At 42.7% G+C, this 18,709-nt stretch overlaps 1 protein-coding gene across 1 annotated transcript in view; it reads left to right on the forward strand.

The window, feature by feature from the left end:
- Positions 1-18,709, forward strand: part of faf1 (Fas (TNFRSF6) associated factor 1) — a 552,776-nt gene that overhangs the window by 360,460 nt on the left and 173,607 nt on the right. Inside the window, exon 13 of the mRNA XM_068037154.1 lies at positions 15,385-15,539. Coding sequence (XP_067893255.1) covers positions 15,385-15,539 — 155 coding nt within the window. The remainder of the gene's footprint in view (positions 1-15,384; positions 15,540-18,709) is intronic.

The following is an 18,709-nucleotide window of genomic DNA, read 5'->3' on the forward strand; positions in this document are numbered from 1 at the left end:
TTTTGGAGAATGGAAAATAATAACAAATGCAGGTTTACGTTGATTTGGAACATTGCCTGTGATTCGGAAGATTTATGTATTTTCTTTGAGAGAATTAATGATTTTACGAGTATAAAAGATGAAACTGCTGAGCACTACATTGGTGCTGACTTGGGCTGTCTTTGATATGACTAGAGGAGCATCTGAAATCTATCACTGGTAATATAGGTTGTTCCCTGATTGATTACTTTCTAGTAGACCCTTAAATTTGTAATTAATTATAGAATGCCACCTGATATTATCAACTAGTGTTATTTCACAGAAAGTTGTAACAAACTTTTTTTGAGGGAGGCAGTGGAGTTTAGAGTTGAATATTTGCAGCCAAAGGCAAGATGAAGAATCGTAACAGAGCTGAGAACAAATGTAGGGAAGCACAAACTGTGGCAATTATAAAGCTTAGAACCTGATTTATGAGCTTTCTTACAGCTCTTCTTTTATATCTTGGTTTTCAAACACGTGAAATATCGGACGTCTGAGCAATGGGAAGAAAATGTCCCAAGCACTGCTTCGCATGCTACACAAAAATCTTGTTTTTCAGCCGTTGTCTTTTTGACTGGAAATAGCTGACCTGCTTTAGCAGCAGGAGAGTTTGGCACTGTGCCTAATTTTTGAGTAACACATCAGAGTACTCAAGAGCACCCCCTGGGGCATATTGCACACACTATCTTGTCTTCTTGTGAACCTGTCACTTGGAGTTTACAGGCCCTTCCTGTCATGGGAAATGATTAATCCTTCATTATCTATATAGTAGCTCTTCCAGCTAACACAAACTCAGTTTAATTTGCTTTTCAGCTACCTGCAGATGAGGGAAACTTTTGGGGTACATATCATGCTCTTTTGTTTCATGTAAGTGTTTCTTTTCGTAGCACGCTTATTGAAAGTCGTATTGTAGATATCTACTTATTCTTGTAACCTTGAGCTTAGACAATTTTTTAGATTCAAATCCCTATTATATTGAGAAAAATCTTTTTCTTCCTGTATTAACAAGTTGCACTTAATGCACATCTTTTATAACAATGTAAGATTGTTGCATCACAATACAAACTAGACATACTCCACTTGCCCTTTTTGGTACTAATTACATACTGCATGGGGAAGTTTTCTATTCGCCGTTTCTGATGGCATCAGTGAGGAACGTTGGAGAGGTCAGAAAACTGGGTAAATAAATCAAACAGATGGATTTAAAGCAGTACCTGTTGCTTTGAAGATGCCTCTGAAAACACAATTTATCTTTAGATTTGTGTTATTTTTATTGCTATTCTTGTTGGATTATTTTTAGAGATCTGTTTCCCAATAGTTCAAGATGTTTAAGATCTTTGTTACTACAGTTCTAATTTTGAAAAATGGGTAATCATTGCTTTATTTGATTGAGGAAGTGAATAAAAGGGATACGAAGCAGGTGAGATCCAACATGAATGGACTGCCTGTACCTGCCCTTATCTACAGAAGAGGCGCACTTACCTTGTCTTGGGCAAAACAGTTCATTTGATTGGTGCTCCTATCACTGAACTCGATATCCACACCTTCCACCACCAATGTATTGTGACTGCAGTATGTGCTTTCTACAGCACTGCAGCATCTCCACAAGCTTGCTTTGCTAGCACTTCCCAGCGTGTGACCTCTATCATCAAGAAAGTAATATCATATGAACATCATCTTCAGGATTCCCTTATAAGTCACATACCATATTGATTTGGACATATAATCCCTCATCACTGCTGGATCAAAATCCTGGAACTCCCTATGTTTGGGGGTGGGTGGATACCATTGCTTTAATAAGAATGAAAAAGATGACATTTATAAAAGTTATCTATAAAAGAATCACTTAGTATTGGATCATAACTCATTGATTCATCTTCTCAAGGTGGTAGATAAAAGATTTTCTATTGTAAACCATTGCCCTTAGACTCTTCATGTGTTCATTGTTTAATAAATCTGTTTAAAATCTTAAAAAATGAACCTGGATGTGATGGTCTGTTTTTGAAGTTTGAAATGAGATCCTATGGTGACGTAAGATAGTCCAATGCAAATAATTAGAAAGCAGGATTTACTGTTTGTTTTCCTGAGCACATTGCTGAAAGCATACCTTGATCACAAGACAAGAATAGACATTTGATGATATGGGTGGTTGGGACTCACCATGAGGCTTATCTAAGATGGGAAAACTGAAATAATCTAGTATAAGATTTATGAAGACCCAAAAATGTAGTACTGATTCGCTGCAAGCTACCAAAAGGAACAACATCAACCTTGTAGTGGCCCAGAGTTTGCAGGGTTACTTTGATGGCAAACTGTCAGCATGAACCCTCCTTAAACTGACCACAATTTCAGGATTTAGTGCAACAGCAACTTACATTGATATGGCGCCTTAAATGTAATAATATGTCCCAAGACGCTTCACAGGCACATGATAAAACAAAATATGACACTGAGCCACATAAGGAGATATTAGGTCAAAAAACTTGGTCAAAGAGGTAGATTTTAATGAGTTTCTTAAAGGAGGAAAGGGAGGTAGAGACGTGGAGAGGTGTAGTGAGGGAATTCCAGAGCTTAGGGCCGAGGCAACTGAAGGTGCGGCCACCCGTAGTGGAGCGATTAAAATCGGGGATGCTCAAGAGGCCAGAAATTAGAGCAGCACAGATAGTTTGGAGGGTTGTGCGGTTGGAGGAGATTAGAGATGGTGAGGAGTGAGTCTATGGAGGATTTGAAAAAAAGGATGAGAATTTTAAAATCAAGATTTTGCATGACCGGGAGACAGTGTAGTTCAGTGACCACAGGGTGATAGGTGAACTGGACCTGGTGCAAGTTAAAGCACAGGCAGCAGAGTTTTGGATGACCTCAAGTTTAGGAAGGGTAGAATGTGGGAGACCAGCTGGGAATGCATTGGAATAATCAAGTCTAGAGGTAACAAAGGCATAAATTAGGGTTTCAACAGCAAATGAGCTAAAATGGAGGCAAAGTCAGGCGATGTTACGCGGTGGAAATAGGCAGCCTTAAAAATGGTACGAGAACGTGGTCAGGAGCTCATCTCGGGGTTAAATATGACACCAAGGTTGCAAACCGTCTGGTTTAGTCTCAGACAGTTGCCAGGGAGAGGGATGGAGTTGGTAGGTAGGGAACTGAGCTTGGAGCAGAGACTGAAAAACAATGTTTTCAGTCTTCCCAATATTTAATTGGAGGAAATTTCTGCTCATTCAGTACTTGATGATGGTTAAAAGATAATTTAGCAACAGTGAAGGAGTCAAGGGAGGCGGTAGAGCTGGGTGTTGTCAGCGTGCTTGTGAATAAAACTGTGCTTTCAGATGATGTCGCTGAGGGGCAGCATGTAGATGAGAAATAGGTGGGGGCCAAGGATAGATCCTTTGGGAACATCAGGGTAGTGGCATGGGAGCAGGAAGAGAAGACATTGCAAGTGATACTCTGGCTATGATGAGATAGCTAAGAATGGAACCAGGTGAGAGCAGTCCTACCCAGCTGGATGACTGTGGAGAGTCGTTGGAAGAGGATGGTGTGGTCAAAGGCTGAAGACAGGTCGAGGAGTTACATAGGATGTTCATTTGTGACTTTAACAAGGCTGTTTTCGGTGGCAGGGGTGGAAAGCTGATTGGAGGGATTCAAACATGGAGTTCTGGGAAAGATGGTCATGGGTTTAAGAACAAACAAAGAACAAAGATAATTACAGCACAGGAACAGGCCCTTCGGCCCTCCAAGCCTGCGCCGATCCAGATCCTCTCTCTAAACATGTCGCCTATTTTCTAAGGTTCTGTATCTCTTTTCTTCCTGCCCATTCATGTATCTGTCTAGATACATCTTAAAAGACTCCATCGTGCCCGCATCTACCACCTCCGCTGGCAATGCGTTCCAGGTGCCCACCACCCTCTGCGTAAAGAACTTTCCACGCATATCCCCCCTAAACTTTTCCCCTTTCACTTTGAACTCGTGTCCTCTAGTAATTGAAACCCCCACTCTGGGGAAAAAGCCTCTTGCTATCCACCCTGTCTATACCTCTCATGATTTTGTACACCTCAATCAGGTCCCCCCTCAACCTCCGTCTTTCTAATGAAAATAATCCTAATCTACTCAACCTCTCTTCATAGCTAGCGCCCTCCATACCAGGCAACATCCTGGTGAACCTCCTCTGCACCCTCTCCAAAGCATCCACATCCTTTTGATAATGTGGCGACCAGAACTGTACGCAGTATTCCAAATGTGGCCGAACCAAAGTCCTATACAACTGTAACATGACCTGCCAACTCTTGTACTCAATGCCCCGTCCGATGAAGGAAAGCATGCCGTATGCCTTCTTGACCACTCTATTTACCTGCGTTGCCACCTTCAGGGAACAGTGGACCTGAACACCCAAATCTCTCTGGACATCAATTTTCCCCAGGACTTTTCCATTTACTGTATAGTTCACTCTTGAATTGGATCTTCCAAAATGCATCACCTCGCATTTGCCCTGATTGAACTCCATCTGCCATTTCTCTGCCCAACTCTCCAGTCTATCTATACTCTGCTGTATTCTCTGACAGTCCCCTTCACTATCTGCTACTCCACCAATCTTAGTGTCGTCTGCAAACTTGCTAATCAGTCCACCTATACTTTCCTCCAAATCATTAATGTATATCACAAACAACAGTGGTCCCAGCACGGATCCCTGTGGAACACCACTGGTCACACGTCTCCATTTTGAGAAACTCCCTTCTACTGCTACTCTCTGTCTCCTGTTGCCCAGCCAGTTCTTTATCCATCTAGCTAGTACACCTTGGACCCCAAGCGCCTTCACTTTCTCCATCAGCCTGCCATGGGGAACCTTATCAAACGCCTTACTGAAGTCCATGTATATGACATCGACAGCCCTTCCCTCATCAATCAACTTTGTCACTTCCTCAAAGAATTCTATTAAGTTGGTAAGACATGACCTTCCCTGCACAAAACCATGTTGCCTATCACTGATGAGCCCATTTTCTTCCAAATGGGAATAGATCCTATCCCTCAGTATCTTCTCCAGCAGCTTCCCTACCACTGACGTCAGGCTCACCGGTCTATAATTACCTGGATTATCCCTGCTACCCTTCTTAAACAAGGGGACAACATTAGCAATTCTCCAGTCCTCCGGGACCTCACCCGTGTTTAAGGATGCTGCAAAGATATCTGTTAAGGCCCCAGCTATTTCCTCTCTCGCTTCCCTCAGTAACCTGGGATAGATCCCATCCGGACCTGGGGACTTGTCCACCTTAATGCCCTTTAGAATACCCAACACTTCCTCCCTCCTTATGCCGACTTGACCTAGAGTAATCAAACATCTGTTCCTAACCTCAACATCCGTCATGTCCCTCTCCTCGGTGAATACCGATGCAAAGTACTCGTTTAGAATCTCACCCATTTTCTCTGAGTCCAAGCATAACATTCCTCCTTTGTCCTTTAGTGGGCCAATCCTTTCTCTAGTTACCCTCTTTCTCCTTATATATGAATAAAAGGCTTTGGGATTTTCCTTAACCCTGTTTGCTAAAGATATTTCATGACCCCTTTTAGCCCTCTTTTGGGAGGCAACAGCATGTTCGAGGGCTTTGGAGAGGAAAGGGAGATTGGCGATGTGGCGGTAGTTCGCCAGAATGGTGGGGGCAAGGGTCGAATTTTTTTTGAGAGATGATGATGATGGCAGATTTAAAGGAGGGAAGGACAGCAGCTAAAGAGAGAGAACTGTTAACTATATAGGTTAACATGGGGACCTAGAGGGGAAGTTTGGTGGTCCAAAGTTTAGTGGTTATGGGGTCAACCGAGCAGGCAGTGCGTCTCATGGACAAGATGAGCTCAAAGAAGTCATGAGGGGAGAGAATCTATACTAAGATGCCAGTTCAGGGCTAGGGCAGGGGGATCTTTGGAGGATGTTTGGCCCAGTGGGCTAGGGGAAGGAAGGGATGTGGCAGAGGCAGCTGTTTGGATGGGCTTGATCTTATTGACAAAGAAGGCCATGAGCTTCTCGCACTTATTGTTGGAGGTGAGGGTGGAAGGGAGAGGGGTTTAAGAAAATGGTTTGCAGTAGAGTAAAGAAGCCAGGGGTAATCTTTGCATTCCAGGATAGTCTTGGAATAGCAAACAGGTTTAGCAGATGGGAGCAGGACCCACTTGTGCTTTATGTGGTTCAGCCATATCTTGCAGTAGATGGCTAAGCCACTTGTCCGCCATATTCTTTCAAGTCTGCATCCCTTGGACTTGAAGCAGAGATGAGGGCCATATGACATGGAATGGTCAGGGTGAGAGAGAGTAATGATTTTATCAGGGTCTAGGGCATCAAAGATGAAGGTGAGGTTGTGTAAATCAGTAGCTGTAGAAATGTGGCAAACAGAAGGCCAAAGTGCAGCTGTAAGTGATTTGGGGAATATTTATTTTTCAGGGGGAGATACAGAAGGAGGTAGGGTTGGAGCGGAGAAGGGATATATGGGTGGAGAGTAATACAAGGAAGTGATCAGAGATGACCTTATCTGTGATTGATATGGGACTAGCAAGACCACGTGAGATGACAAGGTCAAGCTGGGTGGCAGTGAATGAGTTGAGGAGTTTACATGGAGGAAGAGATTTAGGGAGGATAAGAGAAAAGTGAATTCAGAGGAGAGAGAACATGCGATGGAGGTTGAAATCACTGAGGATGAATAATTGTTCAGTGCACAGCCTCAGGGAGGAAGGCAGTGAAGATATCTTGGTGAAAATGTTTTTATTGTACTTGGGAGGGCAGTAGAGAAGGAGAATTTTGAGTGAGAGGTGAGATGCTCAAGTGTAAGCATAAATTGACATGGAAGTCTTTTATTCACTGCTCTGCTGCAGGCTGTGGGGTGGACCCACCCCGCTCCAATCCCCAGAGCTGGCAATCACTGAAATCAGTCGATGTGGCAAATACTTCCCCTTTTCGATGCTCGCATCGCTGTTAGAAACCTCAAATAGATGCACCTTCAGTCAGGTTTAACTGGGCTTTTAATGGCGATCTGAGTAATAATTATTGCTGCCCCTGAAAAAATAATTTTATATTTGTGGAATGTTGTTAAATGTCTCTATTGTGATTAATTACTAGATTTTTTAAAATTAAAAAAATTTCCATGATGTTTCAGCTTCTACCTTCACCCCATGTGTATGTCCCAATCTTTATTTTGCTGTGTAAAAGTTTTAAAAAGTGATTTTGATTTTAGTGCTTCTCATTTCCTGGTTGGCTGTCTGAGAATTCTTTAATGTGATTGGCTGCTTGGATAGCTTGATGACTGCAACTCCACACTAGGAATCCCCATTAAAGCACGCTACAATTAATTGCATGGCAAGAGAGGTAAAGTTCTTGCCACAGATCACTACATCTGTCAGCAAGGCTTTCTTCAAGGTCAACAGTGCTTTGCCACTGACCAGAAAATCCAGGCCAATATATCAAACAGTTTCAACTGGCAACAAAATGAGATGGCTGTGCACTTGTGTTTTCAGATGACAAAATTTTTGGCCTTTGCACGCAATTCCATCGTATCTACAAGCTGGAATCGCTTCTACTCTACCAACATGCATGACCCTGTTTTGATTGTCACATGATCTGCAAGTGACTGCTTAGTTCCTAGGCAGTAGTTTTTTTTATTAGTTTGTGGGATGTGGGCGTTGCTGGCTAGGTCAGTATTTATTGCCTATCCCTAATTGCCCTTCAGAAGTTGGGTCATGACATTTATTTTAAGACAATGTACTATACAATGTTATTTGATGTAAAAATAAGTACAAGGATGATTCTTGCAAGGCCAATACTACCTTTTTTACCCTGCTCTTTACCAATCATGAAGAGCAGCTGAGAGCAGACTAGCAGAGAGTATACTATTGAAAAATAGTATACAGCTACCAGGATTATTATTGGCTCCTGGAAACAGTGCTTCAGATATGTGGACATATCAGGACATGGTATAATATAGTGCTTACCCTGGTCTTCCAAGATATGCCTAATGCACTACATGCTGCAAAACTGCTATCCAAAGAAACTGGAACAGGGAGGAGGGGATACTTAACCTGAGCAAAATGGGGAGGCAGTGGTGTAGTGATATTGTCACTGTAGTAACCCAGAGACCCAGGGTATTGCTCTGGGGGACATGGGTTTGAATCCCACCATGGCAGAAGGTGGAATTTGAATTCCATTAATTCAATTCAATTAATAAATCTGGAATTAAAAGCTATTCTAATGGCCATGAAACCATTGTCGATTGTCGTAAAAATCCCATCTGGTTCACTAATGTCTTTCAGGGAAAGAAATGTGCTGCACTTACCTGGTCTGGCCTACATGAGACTCCAGACCCACAGCAATGTGGTTGACTCTTAAATGCCCTCTGAAATGACCTAGCAAGCTACTTAGTTGTATCAAACCACTACAAAGTCAATTAAGGAATGAAACCGGACAGACCACCCGGCATTGATATCGGCACCGGAATCAACAAAGTCCTCCTTACTGACATCTGGGGGCTTATGCAAAGGTTGGGAGAGTTGTCCCACAGACTAGTCGAGTAACAGCCTGACACAGTCATACTCACCGAAGCATACCTTACACACAATATCCCAGACACCGCCATCACCATCCCCAAGTATGTCCTGTCTCACCGGCAGGACAGATCCAGCAGCGGCACAGTGGTATACAGTCGGGAGGGAATTGTCCTGGGAGTCCTTAACGTCTACTCCGGACCCCATGAAGTCTCATGGCATCAGGTCAAACATGGGCAAAGAAACCTCCTGCTGATTACCACCTACTGCCTGCACGCCCCCACCCCCACCTCAGCTGATAAATCAGTACCCCTCCATGATGAACACCACTTGGAGGAAGCCTTGAGGGTAGCAAGGGCCAGAATGTACGGTGGGTGGGGGACTTCAATGTGTATCACCAAGAGTGGCTCGGTAACACCACTACTGACTGAGCTGGCCGAATCCTAAAGAACATGGCTGCTAGACTGGGTCTGCGGCAGGTGGTGAGGGAACCAACGAGGGAAAACCTACTTGACCTCGTCCTCACCAATCTACCTGTCGCAGATGCATCTGTCCATGACAGTATTGGTAGGAGCGAATACTGCACAATCCTTGTGGAGACTAAGTCCCATCTTCATATTGAGAATACCCTCCATCGTGTTGTTTGGCACTACCAGCATGCTAAATGGGACAGATTTCGGACAGATCTAGCAATGTAAAACTGGGCATCCATGAGTTGCTGAGGGCCATCAGCAACAGCAGAATTGTATTCAACTACAATCTGTAACCTCGTGGCCTGGCATATCCCCCACTCTACCATTACTATCAAGCGGGGGGATCAACCCTGGTTCAATGAAGAGTGCAGGAGGGCATGCCAGGAGCAGCACCAGGCATACCTCAATGAGGTGTCAACCTGGTGAGCCTACAACCCAGGACTACTTGCATGCCAGTCAGCGGAAGCAGCATGCGATGGACAGACCTAAGTGATCCCACAACCAACGGCTAAGGTCTAAGCTCTGCAGACCTCCCACATCCAGTTGTGAATGGTGGTGGAGAATTAAACAACTGACAGGAGGAGGTGGTTCCACAAATATCCCCATCCTCCATCATGGGGGAGCCCAGCACATCAGTGCAAAAGATAAGGCTGAAGCATTTGCAACAATCTTCAGCCTGAAGTGCCGAGTGGATGATACATCTTGGCTTCCTCCTGAAGTCCCCAGCATCACTGATGCCAGTCTTCAGCCTATTCGATTCACTCTGCGTGATATCAAGAAATGACAGAAGGCACTGGATACCATAAAGACTATGGGCCCTGACAACATTCCGGCAATAATACTGAAGACGTGCTCCAGAACTAGCCTTGCCCCTAGCCAAGCTGTTCTAGTACAGCTACGACACTGTCATCTACCCGGCAATATGGAAAATTGCCCAGGTATGTCCTATGCACAAAAAGCAGGACAAATCCAACCTGGCCAATTACTGCCCCATTAGTCTACTTGCGATCATCAGTAAAGTGATGGAAGGCGCTATTAAGCAGCACTTGCTTAGCAATAACCTGCTCACTGATGCTCAGTTTAGGTTCCGCCAGGGCTACTCAGCTCCTGACCTCATTACAGTCTTGGTTCAAACATCGACAAAAGAGCTGAACCCCAGAGACGAGCTGAGAGTGACTGCCCTTGACATCAAGGCAGCATTTGACTGAGTATGGCATCAAGGAGTCCCTAGCAAAACTGGAGTCAATGGAAATCGGGGAAACCTCTCCGCTGGTTGGAATCGCACCAGGCGCAAAGGAAGATGGTTATGGTTGTTGGAGGTCAATCGTCTGAGCTCCAGGACATCACTGCAGGAGCTCCTCAGGGTAGTGTCCTAGGCCCAACCATCTTCAGCTGCTTCATCAATGACCTTCCTTCAATCATAAGGTCAGAAGTGGGGATGTTCGCTAATGATTGCTCAATGTTCACTATTCATGACTCCTCAGATACTGAAGCAGTTCAAGTAGAGATGCAGCAAGACCTGGACAATATCCAGGCTTGGGCTGATGAGTGGCAAGTAACATTCGCGCCACACAAGTGCCAGGCAATGACCATCTCAAACAAGAGAGAATCTAACCATCTCCCCTTGACATTCAATGGCATTACGATCACTGAATCCCCCACTATCAACATCCTGGGGGGGGGCAGTAATCATTGACCAGAAATTGAACTGGAGTAGCCATATAAATTCCATGGCTACAAGAGCAAGTCAGAGGCTAGGAATCCCGCAGCGAGTAACTCACCACCTGATTCCCCAAAGCCTGTCCACCATCGACAAGGCAGAGGTCAGGAGTGTGATGGAATACTCTGCACTTGCCTGGACGGGTGCAGCTCCAACAACACTCAGGAAGCTCAACACCACCCAGGACAAAGCATCCTGCTTGATTGGCACCCCATCCACAAACATTCACTCCCTTCACCACCAAGGCACAGTGGCAGCAATGTGTACCATCTACAAGATGCACTGCAGCAATGCACCAAGGCTCCTTCGACAGCACCTTTCAAACCTGTGACCTCTGCCACCTGGAAGGACAAGGGCAGCAAATGTATGGGAACACCACCACCTGCAAGTTCCCCTCCAAGCCATACACCATCCTGACTTGAAACTATATCGCCGTTCCTTCACTTGCTGACACAAAATCCTGGAACTCCCTTCCTACCAGCACTGTGGGCGTACCTACCCCACACGGACTGCAGTGGTTCAAGAAGGCAGCTCACCACCACTTTCTCAATTAGGGATGGGCAATGAATGCTGGCCTTCTCAGCGATGCCCATATCCCACAAACGAATGAAAAAAAAAATGCAGAGCAATGTAAAGATGAGCCACAAGAGATTTGTTGAACCACCAATACAAGCCTCATAAACTATATGGCAAGCTCTCATTTAAAAAACTTTTTGCTTCTGAATCAATAGGTAAAACATTCCTCATTCCACGCATCCTTCAGTTAAAGTTTGTTTTGAGGATGACTCGATTGGCAAAATTATAATTATTAAAAGTCAAAAAGTGTGATAATTCAGAGTTAGGTCTGTTTTGCTTTTCTGTTATTTCAATCATTTCAAAAGGAAATTGGACGCTTGAAGTAAATAAATTTGCAGGACTACGGGGATCGAGCAAGGGAGTGGGACTGACTGGATTGGTTTGTGGAGAGCCAGAATGGACTTGATGGGCTGAATGGCCTCCTATGCTGTATATGACACTCAAACTTTCAACTTGGTATTGCATCTGCCCACTGCATAAACAGTCCTGCACATGTGGCAAAATGCACCTTCATCAACATTTCCTTCTGTGCGAAATCATATGCCATGGATCCCATTGCTTCATCTGCTATGATCACCTTCAACACTATCCCCAAAACAACTGCCTGAACACAATTGATATAAAGTATAGCTAAATTTAAAACCCTCTGATTTCTATTGCTTTCTAGTGCTTTCTCTTGCTGGCGGTTTATTTGTGTTTGATCTGGAACCTAACCTACTGCACATCCAAGAGTAAGAGCAGGTGATGTGACTGGCCTCATTTGTTGGAATTTTGAGATTGAGGAAACACAGTGCCTCCTTGATGTGTCATTAGAATGCCTTGTAACTGGCTTCACCATAACCTCTTGGTGCTGCTCACTTTTTGGCACCTCAACTGTCATTTGAGGGAGAAGAGCTGGACAGACTGGATTTTAATGTTGCTCTGAGAAACAGGAGACTAATCAATGTCTGCTCTTTACTGCCTCTGCTGCTGGACATTCCCTCAACATGGTAACTGATTTCTGGGCAGTAATAAGTGCAGTGAAGTCCTGTGTTATCACTTTTTCTATCCAATCCTCTAACGTTTTGAAACTGGACAAGGCATCCTCTTGGATACTGGAACCCAAGGCCTCTAGCAACAGTCTAAGAATTCATGAGAAACACAAGCTCTTCTTTGCAAGTAGCTTAAAGAAAACTAAATTCCAAATTTGTTGAAATGGAAAATGTCTTTAATAACTGTGCAAGAAGAAAGTGCACTTGCAGTATTTAAACCTCTCTGTTGTAAATTGCTAAATGGAACTGTATTCACAGACACTTTCTAACTGTAGGGTTCATATGCACTATAAAAGTGCAAAGTAAACGTGCTTCCTGAGCAGTAACTGAGTTACTTTTGTTGTGCATCACATTGTCTCCTGGCAACAGTGATTTACAAAATCTGATACCCAGTAATGCAACTTGTCTCCCTGTGCTACGCTGTTCAAAAGATACAAGACCCTGTCTGGATCTCGCACTTTTTCAGTAACTGATAGTATGCTGCACTGAAATCATCCTAGGTGCAGTATAAGCAGTGTGTAGTCCCTTTTCCTACACTATGCAAGTCGCTTCTGTTGTTTTCTGTGTAGTATTTGATGGGTGGTGGGGGGACTGAGATGGGAATTTATCCTTAAGTAGTGTGACTGTTTCACAAGACCTTTTCTAATAGCTTACAGTGAAAAGAGAGGAAAGCCATCCGCTTGCCACAAAGCAACAGTACTACAAAGAACAGATTAAGGGTTTAGAAAAGGTCAATGTGGGTTTTTCACTAACTAAACACTGTCTTAAAGTTTCGTATGCAGAAAATAATGAAGTCATCTAAGAGTTTTTAAAGAATTTTTATTTCTTTTTTGGGCCTGCATTTGGTTGCCTGCTCAGCATGGGTGTTTAATCTTTCTAGGCTTTTGAATTAGCCCAATGAATGAGTGGGTAGCTGTCTCTCTAGGAGCTAGAAGCTTATTCTGAAGCCTAATCATTGAGCAAACATAGCCTTGCCCTCCTTCTCTGACAACCTTCATACAATAGCAGGGATTCTAGTGGAGTAACCTGGATATTGCACACTGGGCTTTGAAATGTAGAACGGATGAGCAACAGAACAGACTGTGGCTGATCATCTGCCTCTTTTTAATTAAGCACCATAGTGCCATCAACATATTTTTATATCCGAATCAGATAGTGTGTATCAGCAGAATGTGACTTCACAGTTCAGATTTAGTCAAGATAACCTGTTGTATTTACACTGAAAACTGCAGTAATTCCTAGGGCAAAAATTATACCAGATACTTATTTTGGGCCATTCTTCACTTTTGTGCTTAATGTTTAAGTGGATGTTTGTGTCACTGCTGGTAGCAAAAGCTGCTAACCTGTTTTGCAAAGTGATTTTGTAACTAATAAAAACAGATGGTGCTTGATATTTGTCCTATTTTGTATAAAATGTAGATGTTTAATAGCTATATCAGTAGCATTCTTGCCTCTGGGTCAGAAGGTTGAGGTTTCAAGTCACACTCCAGAACTTGAGCACATAATCGTGGCTGGCAGTCCAGTGTAGAATCGTAGGAGTGCTACACTTTTGGAGGTGCTGTCCTTCAGTTGAGGCATTAAACTGAGGCCCCGTCTACCCATAAAAGATCCCTTGGCACTATTTGACGAAGACCAAAGGAGCTCTCCCGATGCCTTGGCCAACATTTATCCTTCAACCAACACCACTTCAAAAAATCAAAAAAGGTTATCTGGTCATTTGTCTCATTGCTATTTGTGGGATCTTGCTCCATGAAAATTGGTTTGACTTGTTTCCTTATGTTACAACAGCAACTTTTGGATCTATGCTTGAAAAGGACAAATTTGCAGAACTATGGACTAAGAGCGGGGAAAGGCACTAATTAGACAAGCTGGCACAGATATGATGGGCCAAATGGCCTCCTGCGCTGTACGATTCTATGAACTATACTTCAGTAGTACTTCATTGGTTGTAAAGCACTCTGGTGTATCCTGAGGTTGTGAAAGGCGTTATGTAAATACAAATTCTTTCCTTCATATAATAGCTTTCCACAGCATTTTAATGAGTATATTCCAAGTTACAAATACTGTTAAACGTTGCACTATTCAGACAACACTTTTGATTTTTTTTGTTTCATATATCAAACCCGAATCTTGTCACCCCCATCTCTCAACAATAATTTGATATAAGAATGTAGTTGGATGTACCTATTAGTTCTAGACGATGTTATCCAAGTATAGATGCACAATTCTGAATCGATATAAAACATACCCTAGTTTTAGCGCATTCAATTTCTTGCCAGATTTTATCTAGATACTGCAGCATGTTTTAGAAGTCAAATCTCTTGGGTTAAATTTGCATTGTGTTTTCTATTTTTGTTGACATTAAACTGGTTATGATATAAAGATTTGCTAATTAGCAGTTTTTGTCTGCAATTTATAATATTGATTCAAGCGTAATCCAAGTTCAAGCATAACATTTCTCTGCAAACTAGTTATGCATTTCTCAGCATTCCATTGTAAAATGAAATATTAATGTTGCATTAGCAATAGAAACTGAACAAAGCCCTTCACTGTGTAAAATAAGTCAAAATACCTGTTTGCTGTTTCGCAGTTTGAGAACCAATATACCTTTTTTTAAAAAAAATATGAAGCAAAGACTTAAATATTGCAATTCATATGGGAAATTCATGTAGAATATATGAAATAAATGATGAGCTGTAGAAATTATGGAGCAGTTAAAACATTAAAATTAACTGGACAAACGTGAATTTGGAAAGAAAAATTGTACTGTAAATTATATTAGCCAAAATTTGCTTTTGTTAACTGTACTCTATTACTTTTCAGATTTATGAGGCTTTGTCTGTATTGTTTTGTAAGTGTAAAGTACACAAAGATTCCTGTATAATGTGGTTATTGGGAGCTATGTGAAAATTCCCATTACAGTGATGATATTCTGTATAGTTTCTATATTAATGAAAGAGCTGTAAGTGATATATTTTTGTATGATGAAGGATGTTACAGAGAAGGGTAACTTGCATTAGCAATTTTAAAATCACTAATCTGTACTTTATTTTATCAGAGAAAGCTGCTTGCCATCTACCTCCATCATGATGACAGTGTTCTTACAAATGTGTTCTGTTCCCAACTGCTGTGTGCTGAATCTATTGTCTCCTACCTCAGTCAAAATTTTATTACTTGGGCATGGGACGTGACAAGAGAATCTAACAGAGCAAGGTACTCCATTTTATTCTCTAACGTACATTTTTTTTAAAAATTGGATTTTATTATTTCTTACTGACGCAATGCGAACAGAAAAATTACATTTCACACAGCGAATGTGCTCTGATCCAGATTTAATGTTAATTGAAGGGGAAATAAATGTTCATGTGTGATCTAAGTGCTCCCACATTTTCTAGAGAATTTTTTATATATTGTAAGAAATTTATTTGAAAGCATTTTATTTGATATTGCTGATGGAGAATATCTTTCAGCAGTTCTATTGGAAACGCTGGGAACTGTGACGTTGGACCCCTGGTCTCGAGCTCCTACTATACAATCAGTTGGCACTCCAGCATGGTTCCCCAAGGCTATGCCGCTCTCGACCCAACCTGAGTTCATAGGACCGTTGTTTTCAGTAGAACTGATCAGGGGTACTCTTTGTTCTGGGTATTATGGAGCAGCCTGGAACAAAGAGTACCCCTGATCAGTTCTACTGAATGTTTGATGAACTTGTGTTTTTTTAATGTTTCTTTTGATCATTATGCATTTCAGTTACTAAAGAAAAAATGGCAGTTGAGAAAATAATTCACTTGTTGGAACAAGTGGCCTGATTGTGCAATCAGGGTGATAACTCTACATTTATGTTTCCATTGTAGATGTTAGCATAAGAATTTATAATGACAAAAATTATGACACAATTGTGAGAACAGTAGGTCAAGCGGTGCAGATAGGAAGTGCGTGCAGACTGTAAGATTTTTAGCTTAGGTGGATAGTGGTTAAACCCTTACAAAGAATAATGGTATAAACTCCTGCCTGGTATTGTCATACTAATATAGTCAGAAGCTTAAAAAAATGTTTTCAATCAGTGTGTCCCCAAAAGAAAAGGGGAGCCTTCTGAACAAAATACAACATCTAGTCTTGACTTTTCCTTTAAGCATACCTATCAAAACATACCAGGCATTATCACAGCTGAAATGAGCAAAGGTAATTTGTATGCTGCATCAAGAGAAACTAGTTCATATGCTTTTTTAATGAGTACCCTGACTTAAAAAGACCAGACCATCTGAAACTGGGACCATTAAAATGAATATGGTGAGGAAAATTATCACGTAAACATTGGTATATAGGCCAGAATTTTATGTTGGGCAGGAGGCCCTGCCCACTGGCCAAGAAGTCAGTGATGAGCCCGCCTTCATTGGGCCTTGGAGCTGTGCTATGATTTTACGTGGCCCAAGCCCTTAATTGGCCCCGGTGGGACTTCTGCCTCTCTGAGGGGCAGATCAGTGGGCCAGCAGCTCTTAGTCTCAGCAGCGCCACAGGGAGCAGTGGCCACTGCTGGGACTGCAGCCTGGGCGAGGAGCAAGAGGGACACCTGCCCCGGAAAAAAGGTAAATTTGTGGAGCCTCACGGGGACACTTGGCCAGGACCTGGTGAGGCAAGGTGCATCAGTTGGGAGGAGGGGGGGAAATGTGGTTCAGTGGAGTTGGTTGGGCCATTGGGTGACTCTCTGTGGGGCACAGCGAGCCTGATCAAGAGAACCCCCAGCCCGCAAGGAGGCCACCAGGTTTTACTGTGGCCGCCTGGGGGTCCTGAGCCACCTGCCCACTGCAGGTAATATATTAGCGATGGCAGGAGGAGGCAGTTAATTAGCCACTTAAGGGCTTTAATTGGCCTGGGGCAGGCGGGCTGTTTCTTGCAGCTGCTGCCCTTTGTAAAATTGCAGCGGGCGGGAAGGCGATGGGAACGGCACCCCCGGCTCCCACTCAATTTTACACCTCGCACCCCCCCCCCCCCTCCCCCAACCTCCAGCCCGCTCCTGCAGTGGGGTATAAAATTCCGGCCACAGTATCACTATTGTTACAACATGTACTCCCAGTCATGACTTTTTTTTAAGCATGTTATTTAATCTAATGAATACATTGACATTACAATTGTTATGGAAGTGATTCTGCTTTTAAAATATTTTTTGAACAATTCATAGTCAAACTGAATAAATGTGGGACCAGTTATTTTTTCAAGAGGGCACTGAAATAACTAGTTTGGCAACAATTTATACTGGTTGTCACATGACTCAAGTTAAAAATAGAATAGAAACCCTGGCAACAGGGGAAGATGTGGGTAGAGAAGTCAGCCACCAACCTCCCTTGATTGCACAAGCCCAGCAGCAACAGCGTGCACCTGAGAGAGCAGAAAACTCGTTGAATTTTGGTTGTAGCAGTCGGTGTGTTTTATCTTCTGGAGTGAGCAGCAGATAAAGTTAGTCTGCTGCTGAAGTGTCAAAGAAGGAGAGAAGACCACAACCCATCTCACTTTCCAGAATCTCTAAAAGACCCTGAGAGGTTCACTGTGTCAATTCATCTAGTCTCCTGTCTTTGAAGAAAGCCTGCTAAATTAGTTCTCAATGCCACCTGAAAAGAATTGATCTAAAAGATCCCAGTTACCTGTCTAAGTGTACTCGGAGGCTAGATTGTATGCCAGTTTTGGAACAACATATCTCATTTGCTGTTTTCTTCAAAAATGAGCAAGTAATCAGCCCAAGTGTTTTTTTTTGTCTGTAACAGAGCTCTGAATTTTAAAAACCCCTTTTATTTTTCTGGTTTGTTTTCTGGTGTGTATATGTGAGAGTGTGAGGGGCTAAGGTAAAAAGGGGACTTTAAAATTTAAAATCTGTGTGCTTTTGCTTTACTTCATTACTAGTTGAGACTTGTCCTATAATAAACTGATAATTTTGTTGTTCATTAAAGAAAGCTGCTTCGTGTGTTCTATCCTGGAAACAATAGCGTATATGACTGTATTAGTATGTGGGAAAATTTTAAATATATGTTGTGAACTGTGGAGAAGTGGGACCAGAATAAACACTGCATTCCTGTCTTGGTCGTAGCACAATGTATAGTTTTTCAGCTATTGCTGAGTTTGTAAAAACGAAGGGAAGCTTAAGGTGAGACTATTTTTTATTCAGCGATGCTCTGGAATCAAGAGAGCCTGGGGAACAAAGCTACTGACTGAAAATACAAATTTTCCAGTTAATCAAGTGATGCCTTATGGTACCATGGCCAGTCTGAAGTCACAGCTTCCACTGTTTAATATGAAGCCACATGAGGAATGACCTGGTTGATGAAGTCACCAGAATGGCCTAGCAGGGTGAAAATCCCAACTTGATGGTCTCCATGCTGGTGGCAACATTA

The sequence above is a fragment of the Heterodontus francisci genome, chromosome 8, assembly GCF_036365525.1.
Source record: "Heterodontus francisci isolate sHetFra1 chromosome 8, sHetFra1.hap1, whole genome shotgun sequence".
NCBI lineage: Eukaryota > Metazoa > Chordata > Chondrichthyes > Heterodontiformes > Heterodontidae > Heterodontus > Heterodontus francisci.